Source organism: Pistacia vera, unplaced genomic scaffold (assembly GCF_008641045.1).
Source record: "Pistacia vera cultivar Batoury unplaced genomic scaffold, PisVer_v2 Contig673, whole genome shotgun sequence".
NCBI classification, from domain to species: Eukaryota; Viridiplantae; Streptophyta; class Magnoliopsida; order Sapindales; family Anacardiaceae; genus Pistacia; species Pistacia vera.
In genome coordinates, this window is record NW_022196527.1 from 679,127 (window position 1) to 702,962 (window position 23,836).

At 35.5% G+C, this 23,836-nt stretch overlaps 5 protein-coding genes and 1 non-coding gene across 10 annotated transcripts; 4 read left to right on the forward strand and 2 right to left on the reverse strand.

Moving 5' to 3' along the window:
* The first annotated feature begins 3,625 nt into the window (after positions 1–3,625).
* LOC116113046 (U-box domain-containing protein 5) lies at positions 3,626–9,248 on the forward strand. Of its 2 annotated transcripts, none has more exons than XM_031399188.1 (6): positions 3,626–4,156; positions 4,506–4,578; positions 4,778–4,976; positions 5,433–5,540; positions 6,391–7,526; positions 8,149–9,248. In XM_031399188.1, the coding sequence occupies exons 3-6, from the start codon at positions 4,803–4,805 to the stop codon at positions 8,930–8,932; spliced, it is 2,202 nt and encodes a 733-aa protein (XP_031255048.1). In that variant the 5' UTR covers positions 3,626–4,156; positions 4,506–4,578; positions 4,778–4,802; the 3' UTR covers positions 8,933–9,248. The 2 variants fall into 2 exon arrangements, with proteins under 2 accessions (XP_031255048.1, XP_031255047.1); XM_031399187.1 differs by having other exon boundaries at positions 4,791–4,976.
* Positions 9,249–10,948: 1,700 nt separating this feature from the next.
* TRNAN-GUU lies at positions 10,949–11,022 on the forward strand. Its single transcript has one exon. It is a non-coding gene; the product is annotated as a tRNA-Asn (tRNA).
* A 1,215-nt stretch (positions 11,023–12,237) lies between these two features.
* On the forward strand, positions 12,238–13,827 carry LOC116113012. The gene is made up of 6 exons (XM_031399142.1): positions 12,238–12,698; positions 12,770–12,865; positions 12,961–13,098; positions 13,196–13,258; positions 13,365–13,577; positions 13,670–13,827. The coding sequence occupies exons 1-6, from the start codon at positions 12,309–12,311 to the stop codon at positions 13,733–13,735; spliced, it is 966 nt and encodes a 321-aa protein (XP_031255002.1). The 5' UTR covers positions 12,238–12,308; the 3' UTR covers positions 13,736–13,827.
* A 2,189-nt stretch (positions 13,828–16,016) lies between these two features.
* Positions 16,017–18,318, forward strand: LOC116113153 (anaphase-promoting complex subunit 10-like). Of its 4 annotated transcripts, none has more exons than XM_031399308.1 (6): positions 16,017–16,289; positions 16,368–16,428; positions 16,601–16,693; positions 16,837–16,907; positions 17,738–17,863; positions 17,966–18,318. In XM_031399308.1, exons 1-6 carry the CDS (start codon positions 16,135–16,137, stop codon positions 18,033–18,035), a joined length of 576 nt encoding a protein of 191 aa, XP_031255168.1. In that variant the 5' UTR covers positions 16,017–16,134; the 3' UTR covers positions 18,036–18,318. The 4 variants fall into 4 exon arrangements, with proteins under 4 accessions (XP_031255168.1, XP_031255169.1, XP_031255170.1 ...); XM_031399309.1 differs by having other exon boundaries at positions 17,738–17,859; XM_031399310.1 differs by having other exon boundaries at positions 17,759–17,863.
* Positions 18,319–19,362: 1,044 nt separating this feature from the next.
* Positions 19,363–20,261, reverse strand: LOC116113043 (tubby-like F-box protein 5). Its single transcript, XM_031399184.1, has one exon. It carries the CDS (start codon positions 20,235–20,237, stop codon positions 19,593–19,595), a length of 645 nt encoding a protein of 214 aa, XP_031255044.1. The 5' UTR covers positions 20,238–20,261; the 3' UTR covers positions 19,363–19,592.
* A 1,072-nt stretch (positions 20,262–21,333) lies between these two features.
* On the reverse strand, positions 21,334–23,780 carry LOC116113038 (tubby-like F-box protein 5). The gene is made up of 5 exons (XM_031399175.1): positions 23,649–23,780; positions 22,871–23,249; positions 22,683–22,770; positions 22,095–22,224; positions 21,334–22,006 (listed from the first exon to the last, which is right to left on the reverse strand). Exons 2-5 carry the CDS (start codon positions 23,222–23,224, stop codon positions 21,334–21,336), a joined length of 1,245 nt encoding a protein of 414 aa, XP_031255035.1. The 5' UTR covers positions 23,225–23,249; positions 23,649–23,780.
* Between the last annotated feature and the right edge of the window lie 56 nt (positions 23,781–23,836).

A 23,836-nucleotide genomic window follows, 5' to 3' on the forward strand; every position in this document is an offset into this window, starting at 1 on the left:
AAGGTCATATGTTGGTTCAAGGAGTCATCATGGTCTTATTTTGATGATAATAAACAAACACTTAATTTTGTTAGTTTTTAATTTGTAAAAAGAATAATTTAAATTTATTCAATTACGTTTTTACCCTTATATAAAGTTAAATAAGTGTTTATTGTCAGCTAATTTAATTTTTTATAAAATCACTTGATCAAACTTTATTTAAATTAAAAAAAAAAAATGGGCCGAAGAGCAGCTTTGAATGTTAGATAGCAACGGGAATGGGCCTAATCGTTTGTTTAAATTTTATTTGGTCAAAAAGTGTCAAATTGCTCTCTGCTCTCTTCTTTCGAATACTGGATACCTAAGTCTCATCAAGTCAACAGCCTGTGGAATACCCATGATCCACCACCTCTCACGTCTGTCACATGAACCAGGCAACTAATTGACAGATAGTTGTCTTTACATTTTTAACGGACCTCAAGAAAGAGCAAGCTACTTGCCTAGAATGTGGCCACCATTAGTTGGAATCTGTAACTTTTGGGTCAATTATAGCTCACCTTCCACGCAATTTCAACCATAAATCAGCAGTCTATTTGTCAATTGGGTTTTCTATATCATCACAATCATGCTTTATTTAATAATTTCTTTTTAAAAGATGATTATGTCGTAACGTATAAGTGATGATATTTTGATAATATAGAAAGATGTTATCAAACAAAAAAGAAATATAATGTATATGATTATGAAGAATGAGTATGTACACAAACCCAACAAGAAAACACTTTTGGGCACTCATGCTGAAAAAGGGATGCCAACATTATTCTCAAACAAACCACCATTGGGTGTCTAAAGCTAAAAGAGCAAAACGAGTTTCATAAGAAATTGAATTTGATTTTCTCCTTATATTAATATAGATGGTTATTGGGATTTTTATATGATTAGTAATTTTATAATCTCAAAAAATTAATTGAGGTACGGATAAATTGGTTTAAACCAACTGATATAAAAAGACAGAAAAATTAGCTCATGGTTTGAATTGGAATACATACTAATAAGACGATTTGGAATATATATGTGGTGCTGTTTGAAATCATATCCCATTTACCTTAGACTGACTGAAAGGTCAGTTTTTGATCATTTAGGCTACCCTGTAGTCTCCCACTGAAACGTGGGTATTGGTGGAGCCGGTCTTATTCACTACAAAAAGTGCATGCATTTTGTGTTTGGTTGGCTGTCAAATTGTTTCACTTTCAAGAGGCTCCATTGGGCTCGACACTGCAGTCAGAAATCATTAATACGTCAACTTGCAATTAATTACCAGGGACATGCTGGTTGTAAACACTGTCTAATTGTGAATTATCATGACAAGAGAAAATTTGTAAAAGATAATTATTGGTATAGTATTATCCTTGGTCAATTGGTCTTATAGAATTAGACTTATGTATATATGTAATGAGTAATATTATATTAATAATTTTTTTCATAACTTTGATGTGATAGCTCGTAATTGATCAATTTATAATTAATTAGTGAGACCTATATAGGATTTATTATGAACTGACTAATTACAAACTGTTATATCAGGATTGTGAGAGAAAGTTTGTGAGAAAGGGTTGTTAATGTAGTATTATTTGTATGTAATTTCACACAGTGGCGGATCCAGTCACTTTTTGGCCCACCCTCAATTTTTTTTTTAATATTAATATGTAAATTTATATATTTTGGTCCACCCTAAAAAAAATATTAATGGATAAAAATAATAATGTATAATAAATTTTTATTTTGGTCTACCTTAAAAGAAATTTCTGGATCTGTTACTGATTTTCACATACACTGAACTGCAACTGTTACTATCTTAATATTATTAAATAATTCAGAATAAGTGCGTTGGAAATTATCGTTTTGAGAATCAATCAAAATAGAATAAGAATCAAATCTAATTGGATAACAAAGTGATGAATCATTTAATCATTTGTTTATTTAAATGTAATTGATCTAATTACACGCATGCTTATATTGGTTAGAATCTCTAAAAAGCATAACCATACCCATAATGTTTATATTCTTCATCAACTACCAAACCGAAGGCTGCAGTCAAATGGTCAAACACACCTCTTATGGTCATCATTTCATTCCCCTCCCCCTCTCAACACATTTTATATTTCCTGTTTCCTTATTGATGGATAAAACTTTAATCTCCAACCTATACCACACTCATAGTCAAGGACAGCGGGACCCCGAACGCATCTACGCGGTTCATTAATATTGAAGTAATGGACGACTTCAACATTTCTTGTCCAAAGTCCAAACATAGAAAAATTATAAAACTATAATGAATTTAGGATGATGGGAGAGTGGCAGCACACCCTTCTCCTTAATTAATGAAATTGTGTTTCGGTGTAGCGCTCAACTCACCTCGTATTCCGTTCAAATTTTTGGTTATAACATAGGCCAAACGTTTTACGCATATCCAAGGTTTGTCGAAACGACAAGATCGTATTTAAAAGATTTTAAAATAATAAATATGTATCTTTCGTCATGTTCTATTAGTAATTTTCGTTTGCTAATAGTGAAAAGACTAAAATACCCTTGAAAGTTTAATATTTTAGTTTTTTATAAATTTAAAAATTTCTAAAAAATCCCTTAGATTTGCTAATTTGACTAAATACCCCAATATATAAAATTTTTATAAAATAACAAAAACACTCTCGTCACCCGCAGTGCCAGATTCCGGCCACCACCATCAGAATCTGGCCGAAAAATTGTGTTATGACATAAACCCGTCGGATTTGTGTCGTAACACGTCGATATGACCTTTTTCGGCCTCGACGGCCAGATCTGGCTGTAGATCTGGCCTTTTTCGATCAAATCAGCCACAGATCTTGCCAGAAAATGCCAGATCTACGCGTTACAATACAAATCTGACTGGTCTATGTCGTAACGCAATTTTTCGGCAAGATTCCAGCGGTGGTGGCCGAAATCTGGCACTGCGAGTGGCGGGGGTATTTTTATTATTTTATAAAATTTTTATATAGTTGGGTATTTAGTCAAATTAGCAAACCTAGAAGGTTTTTTAGAAATTTTTAAATTTATAAAAAGTTAAAATATCAAACTTTCAAGGGCATTTTAGTCTTTTCACGATTATTAAACGAAAATCACTAACAGAACATGACAGAAGATATCTATTTGTCGTTTTAAAACCTTTTGAGTATCAACTTATCATTTCGATAAACCTTAGGTATGTGTAAGTCGTTCTGCCTGTATCATATGCAAATCATTTCTCATTACTGCGTCAACTACCCCTACATAAAACACGTATTGTCACCATTGAATGTTTTGAGTATTAAAAAAGAAAGAAAGAAAGGGGAGGGAAAGAAAAAGACAATATTTCTCAAAGTAATTACGGGTTAAACATTTATGATTGGTTGGTCTAAGTGTGTGTCTTTCTTTTTGACTTGAAGATAGGTTCAATAAAGACTGCACTTTCTGTCGTGGCACGGAAATGTCAAGTAATATATATATCCAACGGCCTCTATCACTTGCACTAATATTCAACGGTTGACAATGATCACATTACTATAAGGAAGTTATAATGAGTGTCTGTACGTTATTTTAGGAACATTGAGACCTTTACTCTTTCTTGAGGTCATAGATAACCCGGAAAAGTAAATGATTTTCTGTTGCCAAAATAGTTATGCTAGTTGACGAGTCTCTCTCCGTTTTCAAATCCCACCAATCACTTTTAGTTTCTTTTACCATTTTTATCTATTTTTTTTTTTTTTAATATTTAGTGCAAAGACTTCATTATCCTGAGAGAATCATTTTCATCTGTCTACTTTATCATCACATAGATGCTTTCTTTCTTCACATCAAATTTCTAGTTTTTTCTTCTTGTGTATTTTTCTTTCTGGGTTCTCGCTTGTTTTCTCATTCATCCACAACCCTTTACCAGGTTTATATTTATAAGAAGATTATGAACCTGAATTCTGGGAGTTGTTCATGTGAACGGCTATTCTTGAATCATTGTTCTGTGACTTGAGTTCTCATTGGAACTGTATATATCTTTTGAAGATATTTGTAGTTCAAAAGAAATATCTTCTGAAAACTGAGTTAATTCACTGGTTTTAGAATTGGGATTTTTAGGGGGAGCTTCTTATCATTGTTCTGGTTTCATAAGGTATTTTGCTTTTTCTTTGTAGTGATTGAAAACTGTTTAAGTATACTGAAACTTCATGATGACTGAGGATTGGTGGATATATTTGTCTGATGCTAAATTTTTCTATTTTTTTTAACCCCTGAATATGTGTTTAATACTCGATCGATCTCGTTGTTTTGAAGTGTTTATTTGACTGGTATGCTATTGCTTAAGTAGTCGTTAATGTGTATATGGTTACCTTAGATATTCATAGTTATTTGTCTCCTCTTAATTTTCAATATGGCAGACGATATGGACGTGTTTTATATGATGATTTTCATCGTTTTTATGTTTTTATCCCTTTTAATGTTAATTGCATATATGGATTCAGGATATATACCTTTTGAATGGGGACCGATGTTGCTGAGGTAGTTGAGACTCTGCCATATCCTTATTCCTTCAAGGTATAAATTTCCCTGTGAAGTCTTTGTTTTGTGCTCCAATTGCAATGTTTGGCTTTAATTCTGTCTGCATGATTTTATTTATTTATTTATTTATTTTGTTTCCTTTTGCGACAAGAGGTTTAATTCTTTCTCTGCAATTGTTTAACAGTGAGCTTAATCAGTGCATCATGTTTGGACTGGAAATTCTCATGGATTTTAGTTCACTATTGCAGGTGCATCGTGTCATGTGCACAGAACTTATGAAATTGGTAGAGAGAACTGCGAATATATTTCCACAAATAGAAGCAGCTCGGCCTCGATGCTCATCTGGAATTCAAGCACTATGCTTGTTGAATAATGCAATTGAAAAAGCCAAGTTAATTCTTCAGTATTGCAGCGAGTCTAGTAAACTCTATCTGGTATGCATCTTGCTTATAATTCGGGCAAAGAATGTTTATAGAATAAGAACAGTCTCTGTGAAAAGACATCCATATGATTAAAATCATCTTAGCAAATATTAAAGTAATAGCGGGACTATTTTCTAAACCAGTGAAACACAACCAATGGTTGTTCAAGAATTAGGAGTTTTTTCACGTTGGTTTCTATAGTTTGGTTCTAGTCTTGGACACAGTTATCTGCTAGAAAAATCGAATCTGTTTTATGTTTTAAGATAGAATACTACCTGCAGTGCAATATGTTATGAGAACTTTATGTCGATATTGAGATTGCTCCTCATGAAATATTATTGTTGTGCAGAAACTAATGTAACTCAATAACTCATGTTTTTCTTTGTTCAATATCCAACATATTGGTTGGCTTTTGCTTGTCAGGTTACTTCTCAATTTAGGTTGATAGATGTTTTTATTTACTTTCAGGCACTAACTGGGGATGTTATAGCCTCGAGATGCCAGAGGTCGAGGAACTTGTTGGAACAAAGTTTGAGCCAAATCCAAAACATGGTTCCAGTAATGTTGGCTGTTGAGGTTTGTTCAACTGTTTATGCTTTGGACCTCTCTTTCTGTTTTGCCCACAAAGATGGGTAGTGGATGACGGACATAAGTTTATTGATGGCCATCACCTATTGTTGCTTTACTGGAGCAGTTTCCTGGAAGGCTTGAAAGGAAATGGTCCTAACCATACCATTTCTGCATAAATGGCTGCTCTCTAAGACCCAAAATGTTTTTATCACTTGTTTGTTACAACCAGTGTCTTTTACTGATCCAGAGGACAATGGTCCTTTTGGAAATTCATAATATATAAAAGAAAATATATAATTCCTAGCTATTATATGTTAATTTGGAGCAATGTCTCATTTATACTTTTAAGATTCTTGACCATGAAACCAAACCTTGAAACAAACTTATTAGGCACAGCTTGTTTTTATGCACAGCTTGTTTTTATTTGTTTTGCTTTTAACCATTTTGAGCAACTCTTAGGAAGTTGGTAGAACAACCGTATTTGAGAGGAAGTTAATTCCCTGAAATACAGGTCTTATTAATTTTTGGTAGGAAAATATGGGTCTTACTTTGGCAATACAATAATGTGGCAATTTCTCTGAATGGTGATTCCCTTATAAAAAACTGGAAATCATGACCTGTTTGCCCTGCTTACCGGCTTTAGTCCAGTAATTGATGATTACATTTTTCAATTTGCCTTCTTTAAGTTAGTTGTTAATCATAAGATTTGGGTAAAACAGTCAAATTCTGCGTATTTGTCCACTCTTTATCTTAGGCCACCTAACTGTTCTTTTGAAATTTTCTTTTAGATGTTCTTTTCTTACTCTTCTTGCACATTAGTTCTTACATATAATTGATACCAAAATTTCATTTGCAGATCTCTCGAATTATTGATGATCTTAAGGTTGCAACTTTTGTCCTGGACTCATCTGAAGAAGAGGCTGGGAAGGCTGTGCGAGAATTGCTCCAGCCGGGGGCTTCTGCATCAGATTCACTGGAGTTCTCAGAAACCAAAGCTTTACAACTTGCTGCTCAAAGACTTCATATTACTACCCCAAAGACCATCTTAATAGAGAAAAGATCTATAAGGAAGTTGCTGGATAAAGTTGGTGACAATGAGCTACCCAAGAAAAAGATCTTAAAGTATCTTTTGCATTTATTGAAGAAGCATGGAAATTTAATTATGGAAGAGCACACAGACAATGCCTGTGCGCAGGATAAGGGATCATTTTCCGTTTGCAGTCAGCCTGTTGAAGTGGAATATCGTAAACGACGTGAGAAGTATGAAGCTCAAACTGACATCTTAAGTACAGCTATACCCCCGGAGGAGTTTAAATGCCCCTTATCTTCAAAATTAATGTATGATCCCGTTATCATTGAGTCTGGGCAAACCTTTGAGAGGATGTGGATACAAAAGTGGTTGGATGAGGGTAATGATACATGTCCAAAAACTGAAATGAAACTGGTCCGTCGATCATTGACTCCAAACACAGTCATGAAGGATCTAATATCAAAGTGGTGTACTAAGTATGGAATTGCCATTCCTGATCCAAGCATTCGAACAGAAAGTCTGCACTCATGGGATACTTCTATGTCCATTGTTAGCTTTGGCAGTTCTATGAATGATCTCCGGCTTCCATTGGATGTTAGCAATGTATCAATTGGATCTTTAGATACTAGTTACAGCTCAGATACCGCACACAATAAGATTACAGATGGGTTAAGTTTGACATCGATGGAGACCAATTATGATTTTCATGGATTTCAAGCTTCCTCAAACGTAAATGAGGCAGATTTATCTAGGCTTGGTGAACTTAAGTGGGAAGATCAATATAAGGTGGTTGAAAATGTTAAAAGCCTTTTGAAGCACAATAGTGAAGCTTGTTTTTCTCTGTCATCAATGAATTTTGTTGATCCTCTCATGAGATTTCTAAGGGATGCACGAGACAAAAATGACATTAGATCCCAGAGAGTTGGATCTCAATTGTTATTGGCATTTGTGAGCAAAAACAGGTAATTTGTTCTCTGGTATTTCTTCGTATGTGACTAATCTTGTAATATAGGGTAATCTTTGTTGTTTTGTCTTATAAATTCATTCATTCTGACTTAAGTTATTTGTTTAGAGTTAATTAAGAGATAAAACTTTGCAAAAATATTTCTTGTTGATTCAAGTGTTTTTTTAAGACATTATTCTTTTGTTATCTGTTGCCCATGTGCCTATGTCAATCTGTCTGACTCTTATTTCAACCACACCGTTATGTAACTTTTCATCTCTTGTATTTCTTCATTTGCGATTAATCTTTTGATTCATGGTAATCTTTATTGTTTTATGTCTTATAAATTATTCATTCTGACTTGAGAGTTATTTGGTTTAGAGTAACTTGAAGGGAAATTTTTGAAAAGTTTTCTTTTTGATTGAAGTATTGTTTATGACATTAATCTTTGGTTGCGTCCTTCGCTTATATGCCTATATGCTAGATTCTTATTTCAATCTCACAATTATGTAACTTTTGAATTGAGCATATAGCGGTAATTTTAACTTCTCGGATTGATCATCCTTATCATGTCTACTTCTATTTTTATAACATTTCTATGAGTAGCTTATTGATTTGATTAATTATGCTGCTTCGTGCAGAAGTGGAATAGCATGCTTGGATGAAAATGCGTTTGTTCTGTTGGCATTTTTTCTTGATTCGGAAGTGAGTGAAGAGGCTTTTGCCATCATTGAAGAGTTATCTAGGTATCGATATTGTAGATCTAAAATTGTATCATCTGGAGCTCTTGCCTCCATCGTAAAGATCCTCGACTCTGAGAACAGAGAACTCAAGGTGCATGCTATAAAAATTCTGCATAATTTGTCGTCGGACAATGAAACTTGTTCTCAGATTGCACCTTCAGAGTGCATCCCAAAATTGGTTCCCTTTTTAAAGGATACAACCCTTGCAGGACACTGTATAATAGTGTTGAAAAACTTGTGTGATATTGAAGGGGCTAGAGTTTCTATTGCTGAAACCAGTGGATGTCTGGCTTCTGTGGCTGAACTACTTGAAATGGGAAGCCAGGAGGAACAGGAACACGGGGTGACCATTCTCCTTTCCTTATGTTCACAACGCGTTCATTATTGTCAGTTGGTTATGAATGAAGGTGTTATACCTTCCCTTGTCAGTATATCAGTTAATGGGAACGACAAAGGAAAGGTGATGGCGTTGGAATTGCTTCGTCTCTTAAGAGACGTCCAACAATGCGATGAGCAAGAATGTATTGAATTGGATCATGACAATTCTAGAGATTCTAGCAACTACACTAAAGAAAAGAAATCATCTTCAAAGTCATCTGGATTTTTTGCAAGGAAACTTTCAGTGTTCTCAAAACCTCAGTTCGGTCGCACCAAGAAAGAAGAAACGAAACTTGGAGTTTAGCTCTTTTTCCATTTTTGATTTTGTGGTAGACTCAAAATACATATACAATTATACAAGACATAACATAGCATGTGATTTAGGATCTTCTTTGACCAAGGCTGGAGGGCTTGTATGGCACATCATATTATAGCCAATTTAGTTTTAGATGATGAATTGTTTACTTTGCTTGTAATTATAATCTCAACATGTAGTTTTTTTTTTTTTTTTTTTTTAAGCTTTTAGTGTTTTCCATGATGTATATGCTGTCACTATCCAGCCGTTTACTGGATCCAATTTAATGTACAGTTCTACATGGTGTGTTTGTTTGTCTTGATGAGTCCAATTTTTAGTTTCATTTTTGTGCAGACAGAGGAAATTTGAAGCGAACTAGTTGCAGGTTTCTTGTCTTTCTGAGACTGAAGTATTAGTTCGGATTTCAGGTTCAGTTTGTATTTTACATTAGATTGGAAATTATTGGCCTCGATTTACTCTCACGGTGAGTAATGAGATGGCAAATCATATCTTAAAGTTAAAAAAGTAGACTGCATACATAAAATGGCTGAAAAAGGTTTGATGAGACTTGACAAATTGTCTGTATTCACGAGCTGCCATCATAGTTGTTAGAGTTCCAATACTTGGATTATCTTCCTTATCTGCACTTCTCCTCACTCTCCGTGCAGAAAGATCTCATCATTGTAGGCTTGTAGCCGTAGATTGTCTAGTCATGATGGAGCTTTTTTAGCAATTGGTCACCCTCCGCATATATTTCGACTCCCCCTCATTTCTTTCTGCTTTTCTCCCCTTGATTATTGCTAATCTTAGCATCATTAATTTTAAATCTTATTCATATATCTCGGGATTCCTCCATGATGCCACTGAACCTGTTTTGTCACATCTTTCTTTTTAATTAATGCAAGACGGGGAAAAGTGTTATAAATTATAATTAGATCTAAGTTGGGATTTGGATGTAAAAATGTTGCAGAAGTAGCAGCATCACTGGAAAGGGCCAAAATCAGCTCAACTGGCGTTGAAGCTGAAAATGGTGCATTAGCATGCAATACTTTGACCAATGCATCCTGATTTATGAACCCTTTTTCAGCTATATTTAAATTCTCGTGACCATTATTGTATGATGCGGCCGCTGCAGACAGTCATATTCATTGTTACAACATATATAGCATCAGGGATTCATATAGAGCAATGATAGCAGAACTGAGAGGAACTTTTGTCATCATAAACTTTGGAACTCGAAGATATACATGCATACATGACAACATATGTACCATACCATGAAGAATGATCACGGGGCATGGAGCATGCTAATGATGATGAGTCAACCATTCAAAGGCAAAGGAGACACGAGATTGAATTGGGTTTAGGGTTTGGAATTTGTTCTTTGCTCTCTCTATTATCCATCTTCATCATCATATTATTCCCGGCCGAGCAATTTTCCAGATTTGCATAAAACAGTATACATAGGTATAGTGAATATGTTGAACAGTAAAGGGCGTCTTGTCTCTTGATTATAGGTACTAGAGTTTACATTAATCACATTGACTTCGAAAAGAAAGGGTCACATCAAATCAACCACTTTAACAAGCAAAGCCAAGCTAACAGTGATGGGGAGGAGTGGTGTGATCTGATTAGTCACTATAAGCCGTACCGCATGAAGTAAGAGGCATGGTCCTTTCTGATCAAACTCTGCAGCTCGGAGACTCGGACGGCCCCCCTCTGCCCCTACCATTCTACATTGCTTCTTTCACCTTCTAAACTTTCTTTATTACCATCCTGAATTTATGGAGTTACAGGTTCTGAATCGGGGTTTGGTGGGATTTGTTCCCTACTAAACATTTTTTTAATGTCCTACTAATTTATTTAAGAAAACCATACTTCTTTACCTTAGAAAACGGCTTTAGTTTACGTATTAGGTATCGATCACATCAGAATTGAAGACCAAACTTACTCCTTTCAGTGGCATTGTATTCAATTGTGTAATTAAAATCGATTTTTTTATATAACATGAACGCGTTTATAGCAGCTGGAGTAGCTCAGTTGGTTAGAGCGTGTGGCTGTTAACCACAAGGTCGAAGGTTCAAGCCCTTCCTCTAGCGCCCCTTTTTGGGCTTCTTTCTATATAAAATTACAGTTGTCATTTCTGTGGTGTTGATACGCATACACCTTAAAATCACCATTCCCATGCTGATGCTCTTTTACTTATTATTGCTTGGAAGCCCAAGCCTCCTAGCTATGAAAGCTAATAAGCCCATAAACCAACGAAATCAAACCCCGTTTTAATTTTTGTTATGCCTACAGAAGTAGGGTTAACGTAGAGTTCTATCCTTGTAAGTGATAAGTCTAGCAATCATTCAGATGTAGTTACGTCGTATGTTGATATAAGCAGTATGTTCTTGCTAGTACAGTAGATGTGTGTCAGACTGGTAAAAGGTTGGAGACAATCCACGTGTCCAATCCCTACAAGAGTCGGATAAATCATTCGAGCAAGTGAATAACGAAACGTAAAGAAGGATTTGTATGGCAATCTGACCCACTCTATGATTTAGTAATTATTACCTTAATTTATCCTACTATAAATAGAAGGTTCCTCTCCTGTTTATGAAATTAATCAATTTCTCTCTGGAATAGCATATATTCTCTCTCTTGTAATCTCTTGTAAATCAATTTACTAAACGCGACCTGACCTCAAATATATTAATACGATCTTAATGGACATAAAATTCGCTTTCTTAATATTTGAACCACTTTAAATATCGTTATTTAGCTTTTATTCGATTTAATATCTCATATACATGTGTCATTTGAGTAGTTAAGTATTTCTTAGATGTCAAAATCACTCATTAATAATTTTATTTTTTTATTAATTATTTTGTCGTTTATTAGGGGAGAAAAAAGAAGCCCAAACCCCCTATAGCTATCGATCAAGGCTAGAAGGCCCAGAACCCAACGAAATCGAATCCGGTTTAAAGACAATTTGGTGTAGAGTTGTCATTTCACTGATGAATGCAAGTGTGGGTCCATTTATTGCTCACAGAGTCACAGCTTTAGTTAATGGCTTACATTCCTTAATGAACCTCCGCGGCTCCATTTTCTTTCTCTTCGTTCACATCATCATCATCATCATCATCATCATCCTCCCTCTTTATATATACGCATGCATTTTTAACGCAACCACTCAACTCAGCCTCAAACTTTGTAAGTTCTCTCCTTTCTCTCAATCCTCTCTCTTCTTTTTTAGCTTAAGCGTTCCTTTCTTTTTAACTGCTTGTTTTCCCAATCTTTTACTATTTTTTGATGGACGTGAGTGAGTGTGCCTTTTGCACGAACTAAAACGTCATGTCTTACTGAATTTCTGTTCTTGTGTTTTGTTTTCAACAGTAAGATGAGAAACAGTTTTATATCCGACTTGTTACGCTTTGCCAACCCCACACAAAACTTCCCTTCCAGGCTTAATGAGTTAAGTTCCTTTCCTGGGTTTAACTTGTATGGTACGAGTATGACCGACAGCAGTTCAGTAGACATACCTAATTTTCCGAATTTAATGCCCCAAACTTATTTGGGTGCTCTTCAGTCAACAAATGTTAGCGATATTTCATTCGTCGGAACAGAGATCGATGAATACCTGACGAGGGCCTCTCAAATGTCCTTAAAAGATGCTCCCAACAATGTAGACGGTGCAGCTATGTTTAATGATAGTGATGATGAGCTGGTTATACTTGATAACATGGAGCCTATTCCAGGCAATGATACAGCCACATTCACGAATGAAGAGGTGTGCTTCTTTGCTCTAACCTTTTCTTTTCATTACTCGCTAATTTCTATTTTATATTATCGGTGTTTCAGGCGCTGTCGGAAGCTCAGCAACCGGCCAAAGTTAAAAGAAGAAGGTTGAATTCTTCGGCAAGTGGCCAGGCCACTGAGGATAACGTTACACCAGAAGTAAAATTTCCAAATTTAAGAAGAATTATTTAGAATGTCCGCCAAAACTGTACTCCTCACTATCATCTTTTCTATGTCTTATCTATTATTTACAGGAAACGAATCCAAGTTTTAGCGATAAATTGAGATGGTTGAAAAATTTGATCCCTGATAATTCTTCCAAAGGTTTAGATACAGTTTCTGTACTTGAAGACGCAGCGAAGTACGTTAGAAGTCTTCAAAGGAAACGCGAGGTAATATGTTTATCTTTTGAATGGTCATGTAGTCTTGTTCAACCAAAAATATCTATTCTATTAAAAACTTATATGGCTGATTTTAAATTTATTGCAGTTTTTGAAGCAGCGAGTGGATCCACAAACATTCATGGATAGTGAAGAATTACGCTTAAAAGCGGTAAGAATATAGTCTCCCAGAATCTTTTCAAATTTTTCCTGGTTGAATTTATGGTTCAGGATTCCTGTGTAACTGACTTGGATCTTAAATACTTATGCAAATGAAGCAATACGGTAAAATTCAAGCCTTTAAACCAGTTTATCCAAAATGCAAAAGTAAGTATCCCTTCATATTTCCGGCTCCACCACACCAAATATCGAGGAGCGGTCAACCTGAAAGACAGGGATTTTTCAGTCAGTTTACCCAGGGAACTTCAATGCGTTTGCCCCCTCTGCCTGATCAAATGCCATTGCCTGAACCTGTACCTGATCTTCATGAAGTATGTTAATTGATCTGATATTTAACTATTTGTCACATTATTCTTTATGGCTTAGTACAGTCAACTTATTCTGGAATCAAAATTAATTGCAGCAAGTTCAAACTCTTCCACCATGGGATGATGAATTACAAAAGCTTGTCAATCAGTGTCTCCGTTGAGGATGATCAGTTGCTGCTTGATCTCCAACGTTTGAGAGACGTCCGGGGAATGAATCATATCGGTCCAAATTTGCTTCAACTAGTGCGTGTTATTTTCCCTAGTCCTTGTTACATGTATGTATGTAGATATATATGGGGGAAAAGCATTTGGCTTTTGAGCGCCATCGCCAGTTGAAAGTGAAGTTTTTTAAAACTGGATTAGTAGTTTTTCGCCCAGTAGGTTCTAAGAAAATCTACTATATCCAGTGTTTTTAGATGTATTACTAGCATTGGCGTGATATTTAATATTAACTACTGGTTTAGTTTGTGACCAAAGCATAAAAATTCATGAAAATGACAGTTTTTTGATATGGTTTGCAATGTCCACTAGTTATAATGGTTTTTGGTTTCGTCAGAAGAAAGTAAATGACCAAGACAACCATTTTGAATATGGAGATGGAACTGAACTGAGATTCTCTTTAGTTTCCGTACAATCCTTAATTCACTTTAACTAGTAACGAAACATCTTTTTCTTTGTTCAAGTTTCCATTTCCAAGGCCTGTTGCGGATTCTGTAACAGAAGAGAAAAGAAGATGATGCAAGTCCACTGAACCGTGTATGGCCTGAAGTTGCTGTTAAGATGAGTTGTTTCAAAAGAAAAGAAGATGAGGCAAGTCCACGATTCATGGTTTTACAGCATCTTCAGGCCATACACAACAAAACAACTCATTGCTGTAATAGTCGTCATCGCCGTTGCTTGAAGAAATTTAGTTTATACGATGAATTAAAAGATTTTTTTTTAAGGATTAATCAAAAAGTACTTATCATTGATCATGGGTGAAATTGAATGAGTATCTAGTAAATTAAACTCGACTCGATTGTTACAGTATCGAGTTTGATCGTGATATCAAGTTTGAACTCAGGTACTTGAAATTGGAGTTTTTTTTTAAGTTTTTAGTTGAGTTTTAATTGAGTTTGAACTCAATTTTGTGTTTATCTAACAGGGTGGATTTATTTTATAACTTTTAAGTTACATATGATCCTTATTACTTTAAAAACTATCAACTTAATTATCAAATTTGAAAATATTTACGAACATAACTAGTCAAGTCCTGATATGATTGAACTCAACTCGATTAACTATTCCAACTCGTCTTAAGTTTAAGTCAACTTCGAGTTGAGTTCAAGGAGTTCGCAGCGGCTCGGTTTCACCCTCGATGATGACTTCATGAGTGTAATTAAATTTTTATTATATTTGAGGTTGATTAACACGCACGCATCCTAACGATCGCAAAACTACAATCATACCCCAAGTTCCAAAAACCATCAAATTCCACCCGTCGTTAGTGTCTATCAGTGAAATCTGGTGCCTGACATATTGCGGGAAAGACGAAATTACCCCTATAATTGAGTTTATGTGTATTTTGAGATAAAATATTGTAAAAATATGTTAAATAACCGATATAATCCTATTAAACAATAAATTGACTAAAATTTTCTTCAAATTGGAATACTATTAATTCATGGAAATTTCTTAAGTATACTGATTTTGGAAATATATTAATAAAAAATAAAAAATTAATTATTTTTAATATCAAAGTTAACCGTAATTATCTTAACTAATCGAAAGTTATCAACAAACCACTGGGAAAATCAATAAAAAATTATCAATAGATCCTTACAAAAAAAAAAAAAAAATCGAAAATTATTCCAAAATTTCAATACAACACACTTTTGCAGTAATTGAATAAAACCTTCATTACAACTTCATCAACTCTAGAATTATGCAAAAACTCAGTCATGTATTTGTATCAATAGAAATGTTTTTACCAAAATCTTCCACCAAGGAAGGTAATAAGATATCCACAAAATACTCTTAGAATACATGATAAAAACAACAAAAGAAGTACAAGAATAAAAAATCCCAACATTCAATAAAATCGGACATAGGAGTGTTGGTAAGGGGCAACAATGTAGAGAGAGAAGTTGCATGCTAAAGGTAAGATCTAACCTAACCGTGTGCTGAGAAAGCCATACGGCTTAGGCTAAATCTTGCCTTGTGTATGTGTGTGTATATATATATATATATATTTAGATAAAATGATTTTTTAGGATAAAAGACCAAAACACCCCTTGACCGTTAAATTTAAGTTTTGAAATTGAAAACTGGGTGAAATGTTGATGGTCTTCGGAACTTGGGGCATGCATTTGTTATTTTGTAATAGTTAGGGTGGGTAAATGTAAACCAGCCTATATTTAATTTGGGATACCTGTACGTCCCTCTATTTCTACCACATCTCTCCATTTTCCTTTTCCTTTTCCTTTTCCTTTAAATACTGTTCCCTCCTTTTCGTGTCATTTGAAATCCAGTGAGTGGTGAGTGATAGTCCTTGAGTGAATTGAGTGTTTTGGAAAGAAGAATGGCAGCAGAGTCAGAAGGAGAAGGAAATAAAGAGTTAATTGTAGATGATGACCTTAGAGAAATGGGCAGCAAAGCTGTTTGGAGTGTCGGCTCTTGCAAGCCTGGCAATGGCGTCTCTTTTCTACGCGACGATAATCTCAACTCCTATTGGCAGTATAACTTCTGTTCTGTCACTCTCTCTGCATAAATTCTATTTCTTGTTTATCTTATTTGATCTCTTTTGGGTTTTAGATCGGATGGTCCCCAGCCACATTTGGTTAATATTCAGTTCCAGAAGAAGGTTAAGTTGCAAGTAGGTATTTGTTATCTCTCTCTCTCTCTCTCTCTCTCTCTTTCTTAATTTGAATCTTGGTTGTTAAGTTTTGTGTTTTGATATTTGAAAATGAACTCTGAGACTTGTTAGGTTTTGAAGTTTGTTTTGTTGATAATGAGTTGTGACTTGTGATACTTGTTGTGTTTGGAAGTTGGTTGTGATTTATGTGGATTTTAAGCTTGATGAGAGTTATACGCCTAGTAAGATCTCTATTCGAGGTGGTGATGGTTTCCACAACTTGAAGGTATTTTCCATGAATTTTGGATTTTAAGTATGTTTTGTTAATTAATCTAACTATATATGTGTTTGCATTAGTGGCAATTTAATGCCTTTTTTTGCTATCTGTTAAGTATCTGGTCAATTGTTTGATTTTGCAAATGGTTTTAGGAGATAAAAACTGTGGAACTTGACAAGCCATCTGGCTGGGTCTATCTATCCTTATCTGGACACGATCCTAGGTAGGTTTTGAATGCATTATTTACTATAATGTTGTTATGTGCAATCAATTTAATTAACAATCTTTTTATGTTTCTTCTGATTTACAGTGAGAAATAGATTTAATTCATACTTTTTGTTGTATAATTGTAATTGTGCACAAATTTGAAAAATGACTCTGGGACACACAAGCTAACTGAAATTTATACTAGAACGACTGGTGGATAACTTTACAATTCTAAACCTTTTAGCCATTATTCACATCAGACTATCTCAAGAATCAGAGTTCGGTTTTCTTCTTGTTCTTCTTCTTGCATCAGATGAAAGTGTAATTGTTTAAAAACATTATTTTGGGTACTTCCACTTCCATTTGAACTGGCAAATATTAGTTGATACCTTATAGCATTAGCTACCATCAAGTATTGGAAGTATGTCTAAGCAACAGTGAGTCTTACTTGAAAACCGATGAATATTTAGTTCCAACTCCATCTTAACCTTTGTATATTAAAATCTGGAAGGAAAACATTTGACCACTTATATTTCAACAAATTTTGACTAAGATTCTTTCTGTTGTATGATTTGCTATAGTTGCTGAAAAAAATGAAATTTGTGATGCCTTATCGTTTTTATCTTAAGTATACTGGATGCTATCAAGTGAATAGCACAGAGCCAAAAGTTATTTGGAAATAAAGGGATTTTTTTTGTTTTTGATTTTTGTTTTCGATGGAAATCCTTAAGTAAGTTTACTATAATGCTCGTTGATTAGTTGATATATGAAAACTAATTAGCTTGCAACTGAGCAACATTCTTCTCTGGATTTGTAAGTTTCTTTCGACATTGATTAAGTTTTCAGCTATTTTCACCTGCAATGCAGGGAAACCTTTGTCAATACTTTTATGTTGCAAATTGCTGTGCTGTCAAACCACCTTAATGGGAGGGATACTCATGTGCGCCAAATCAAAGTTTATGGGCCTCGTCCGTGCGTCTTCTTCCTCCTCCTTTGTTTTCTTTATTTTTATTTTTCCCTTTTAGTTTTCAATCATTAATACCTTAATTTCAATCTATTTAATGTTATGTGCAGGAACCCTATTCCACATCAGCCATTTCAATTTACTTCAAAGGAATTCATTACTTACTCTACTCTGAGATAAGAAAATGTGGGACTTTGAAGCATGAAGTTAATCATATTATATAAAAATCATGCAGTGCTCTCCAATTCATGTAGAATCTACAGCATTAAGGTGTTCAAGAAGGGTTGAAATTGTGTGCTTTATTGATTACATTTTGCTTCTTTTGCTCGGAATTCATGTAAACCAACTTGAAGTATAGGCCATATCAGTTTGATCATTTCTTGTGTCCCTGTGAGTCTGTAAACTTTTATCTGGAAAGAGACCTTGCAGACAAACGTTATAGTCAACGAAATTATGTGCTTGTGTGATTTGTATTGGTTGTTAGCCAGCCAGATTGATGACAAATTCAATTATCATTTCCATTCAAAGCCTAAATATGTGAGAATTTATAGAATGGCCTTTGGACTATTAGATGGAGCATTTCGATTTTCAGATATGTGAGAGCGGTTGATTTGAGGCTCAAAAGTGCTCATATTCGAGAATTAGCTGTGGATTTGCTGTTTGGTTTAGTTGTCAGCCCTCAATTAATTGATTATGACCTAATAGCAAAACAATTCCACTTGTAAAGTGAGATACCAAATTAAAGGCAAATGTTGCACCTAATCCCTTTGTCATTTCCATTTCCGATCCCTTTATTCTTTCCACATGCCAGAACATCTAATTAGAACCAAACTTTGTTAAAGAAATGGAATCCAGATGCTAATAACCAATAATCCAAGCTACTTTCCTAGCAATATTTGTTCCGCGAATAGAGAACCAACATCATTTCTCAGCAAAAAACTTTTTATGACATCTCAGTTTAAGGTCACTTGCAAAGCTCAGGAGATAATTTCAGCAACCCAATGAATTCCACTGAAGCAAAGCTATTAAAGAAAACACTTTCTGATTAGACTGGTGAAATAACAGCTTCTGCAGTACATTCATTCAATAGTAACCATTCTTTAAACTCCCATGTTAAAAGTTGCGAGAAAGAAATGGAAATATGCAAAGCTCAAGCTGAAAAGACAGAAGTATGTTGGGCTCAAGCTTTGAACAGAATTATTGGTAACGAAAAATATTTTCAAGATTTCTGCAGTAGCAAAGAGGTTAACAATACGAAGAGATAACTTGGTGGTAAATTTAAGATCGGACAATTGGAGAAGGACAATAACACTTCAGATGTTAAAGGCAAATCAAGGTCCATCCAAGAATTTAAGTTCCAACTAATATTCACATCATATTAATCCATCCTCTTAAGAATGCTAGGTTTGTGCTAAGGGCAAAAGTAATGTCACCTTATAGATAAAAACAAGCATGGTATCTTAGAAGCTTATACAATTTCGTTAGATCAATAACACGGACAAACTGCAAAATCATAAAAATATAATTCATTTAACTTCTTTTAATTGAATTTCAGCTGCGACAAGATGATAAGAACAAAATACAAGTCGAATTGCATGACCAGAAAATTATTGTCCATACTGCTGAAACTGAGTTGTAAATGACCATGCATGATCAGCTTTTGCGTAGGAAATCAACTGAAAATTTAAGGATGCAATTACGGGGACAATGGCATCCATTTCTAGCGCTGCAATAATGTCATTCACAAGCTGGTTTCGTGTCGAAGCTGCTAAGGCAGATTGCAAATGCTTGGAAGGCAGAGAGTGGGTAGTGGTAATCCATGGTGAAGATATCTTTTCCAATTTTTCCAAATTGCAGAATTACCTTCTCCTGCTCCGCAGCTGGCACATTCTGGGTTGGGTCAATAGCTGCCACAAGCTGGAAATTCTTAACAGAAGCCACTGTGACACGCCCTTTGAAATTTAGGCACCAGCATTGTAGCTGCTCATGCCATCTAGGAGCCTTATTTTTAAGAACCAGTGGCTCAGGAGTGCCCATCGTCAATCCTGGTGAAACTGACAAACCTGGGGCCTCGCTACATATCACTGGTTCCTTTTCCTTCAAATCTGGGAAGGAAGAAAAGTGCTCTTCAAGAGACTGTGGGAATGATGATGGTGTTGGGGCGGTGCCCCCCTCCTCGATGGAAGAGAAAGGAATAGAATCCATGATGCAATTCATTCTCCTGGGTCCTCTAGTGCGCAGAACATTGAGCTCATAGGAGATGGTGCCTATTCTGTAGTTATATGCAGATACTCTTGGAGAGACCTGCTTAGAATGAAATCTGCGACTCATACGATTAGTTGGCTGAACTGCTATACCACATGGAGGTTGGCTGTCATACATGGAGAACTTGGTACCCAAAAAGTTAGACCTGTAGAAAAGGTGGCAGTAAGTTGTTGAATGCAAAATGAAGAAAAGGCTAGCAACTTTAGTAACAATTGTATTGAGCAGACACTTGCCTCAGTTTACCAACATATGTACTGCTGGCCCGAGAAAAATCATTGGCAACCAAAGATATCACAAAGTCCGTGCATGTTGCCCTTCTAACCTTTCTGGCTGCTAACAACAACTTATTGCTTCCATCCTCAGCTGTCAATTCAACACCATTCACCAATGAACACCTCTTACCACTAATGAAATTTCCATCTCAAAAATGTATACAGTCANACATTGCAAAGCTCAGGAGATAATTTCAGCAACCCAATGAATTCCACTGAAGCAAAGCTATTAAAGAAAACACTTTCTGATTAGACTGGTGAAATAACAGCTTCTGCAGTACATTCATTCAATAGTAACCATTCTTTAACCTCCCATGTTAAAAGTTGCGAGAAAGAAATGGAAATATGCAAAGCTCAAGCTGAAAAGACACAAGTATGTTGGGCTCAAGCTTTGAACAGAATTATTGGTAACGAAAAATATTTTCAAGATTTCTGCAGTAGCAAAGAGGTTAACAATACGAAGAGATAACTTGGTGGTAAATTTAAGATCGGACAATTGGAGAAGGACAATAACACTTCAGATGTTAAAGGCAAATCAAGGTCCATCCAAGAATTTAAGTTCCAACTAATATTCACATCATATTAATCCATCCTCTTAAGAATGCTAGGTTTGTGCTAAGGGCAAAAGTAATGTCACCTTATAGATAAAAACAAGCATGGTATCTTAGAAGCTTATACAATTTCGTTAGATCAATAACACGGACAAACTGCAAAATCATAAAAATATAATTCATTTAACTTCTTTTAATTGAATTTCAGCTGCGACAAGATGATAAGAACAAAATACAAGTCGAATTGCATGACCAGAAAATTATCGTCCATACTGCTAAAATTGAGTTGTAAATGACCATGCATGATCATCTTTTGCGTAGGAAATCAACTGAAAATTTAAGGATGCAATTAAGGGGACAATGGCATCCATTTCTAGCACTGCAATAATGTCATTCACAAGCTGGTTTCGTGTCGAAGCTGCTAAGGCAGATTGCAAAGGCTTGGAAGGCAGAGAGTGGGTAGTGGTAATCCATGGTGAAGATATCTTTTCCAATTTTTCCAAATTGCAGAATTACCTTCTCCTGCTCCGCAGCTGGCACATTCTGGGTTGGGTCAATAGCTGCCACAAGCTGGAAATTCTTAACAGAAGCCACTGTGACACGCCCTTTGAAATTTAGGCACCAGCATTGTAGCTGCTCATGCCATCTAGGAGCCTTATTTTTAAGAACCAGTGGCTCAGGAGTGCCCATCGTCAATCCTGGTGAAACTGACAAACCTGGGGCCTCGCTACATATCACTGGTTCCTTTTCCTTCAAATCTGGGAAGGAAGAAAAGTGCTCTTCAAGAGACTGTGGGAATGATGATGGTGTTGGGGCGGTGCCCCCCTCCTCGATGGAAGAGAAAGGAATAGAATCCATGATGCAATTCATTCTCCTGGGTCCTCTAGTGCGCAGAACATTGAGCTCATAGGAGATGGTGCCTATTCTGTAGTTATATGCAGATACTCTTGGAGAGACCTGCTTAGAATGAAATCTGCGACTCATACGATTAGTTGGCTGAACTGCTATACCACATGGAGGTTGGCTGTCATATATGGAGAACTTGGTACCCAAAAAGTTAGACCTGTAGAAAAGGTGGCAGTAAGTTGTTGAATGCAAAATGAAGAAAAGGCTAGCAACTTTAGTAACAATTGTATTGAGCAGACACTTGCCTCAGTTTACCAACATATGTACTGCTGGCCCGAGAAAAATCATTGGCAACCAAAGATATCACAAAGTCTGTGCATGTTGCCCTTCTAACCTTTCTGGCTGCTAACAACAACTTATTGCTTCCATCCTCAGCTGTCAATTCAACACCATTCACCAATGAACACCTCTTACCACTAATGAAATTTCCATCTCAAAAATGTATACAGTCAAGCTACTAAATGAGTCATACTTTTAGAAATTTCAAAAAAAAAAAATAAAAAAATAAAGAATCAACTTTATCCTAGCACTAAGTAACCCTTGATAATGATGTAAATTTATGTGAAGGTAATGCCATATTAAGTTTCTAGGAGTTGAACCACAGAAAAGAAACTTTATTTCAATGGTTCTTTAGATCAATTCAATTCAAGAACAGGGCTAAAGCAGGAGTGGTGTGGATAATCACTCATACACTTGACAACAAAAACTCAAAGAATACAAATATGAGGTTATGAATTAGAAGACATAGATATTCTTAAGCAGCAAAATAATATATACAGGCATTCAAATCTACATTCCGCACAAATAGAAATTAAGAGGATAAGAGGACTTACAAGGCATCAGACCGGAGAACAAAAGATATTGAGCAGTTGCTCCATCCCTTCTAATAAAGCATTGTATGGGAAAGTCACGAGGACCAGGCTGTTTATAAGCACAAATAGAAGCAATAAAACCTAGTAAAATAAACTGGCAACATGGTCAAGTAAAGACACAGTTATAATAGGAGAAACATAAGAAGTACCTGCTTAAGTGAGATTGGAAATGTAAGCCTTCCACACTGCTCAGGGGTTTTAACAATTTCCTTGGTAACTTCCCTCCACGACCTACAAACTGAAGCACAAAAAACAACCACTGCACGAGCTGGCCACGAGGTCTCACTCTCCTCTACCCTCCTAACAATGTCTAAAAGCAACTCAGGTGGTAGATTTGCCCACTGACTCTGTTGATTTGAATCAGATGGGAACAGCGCTTGATCGGGAGCTATATGACTTTTTTTGCGGTTACGGCAATTCTTGCCTTCCACTCCTCTCCTTGATATACTCCCAATCCCATCTTTCATCTCCTTAAGCTCGCGAATGATGCTTTTAAAGGACATCTTTACACGAACATATCAAGTCCCTTTAATACACAAGCCGCATACAAACATAAGATTAGTTAAAAAGCTGTGAAAACAGAAACCAAATTGAATTTATTTATTTATTTATTTATTTTTATGGTACGGTGGCATTTGTTTAGACATATTCAAGATTTCAAATAGAATCTATGATCTACCATTGTATTAATAAGAAAGTCAAGCTAAAAAGTACAATTCAATTCATTCTAGACCCAAAATAAAATCTTTAACATTTAAGAACACCTCAAAATAATTCCTTGAAAATATCATCAAATTCCCAAGAAAAAAACATACACATTAAGAGGAACATTGAGCACAATATAATGAAAAAATGATTCATTTATCAGACGTTGCGCAAAAATCCAACAAAAAATACACAATGTATGAAAGAAATGAAACCAACCTGGAAACACCTGCGATGAAACGGAAGACGAAGCAAGCCAAGAAGTAGAAATGGAAGAAACTAAGAACATGTCTTGTTAGCTATCCTATTCCCAACATGCCCTTCTCATTCCTTTCTCTACCGCCACCGCCACCGCCACCAGCACCACCGGCTTAACCCACACACCCTCCCCCTATCAACTCTCTCCCTCT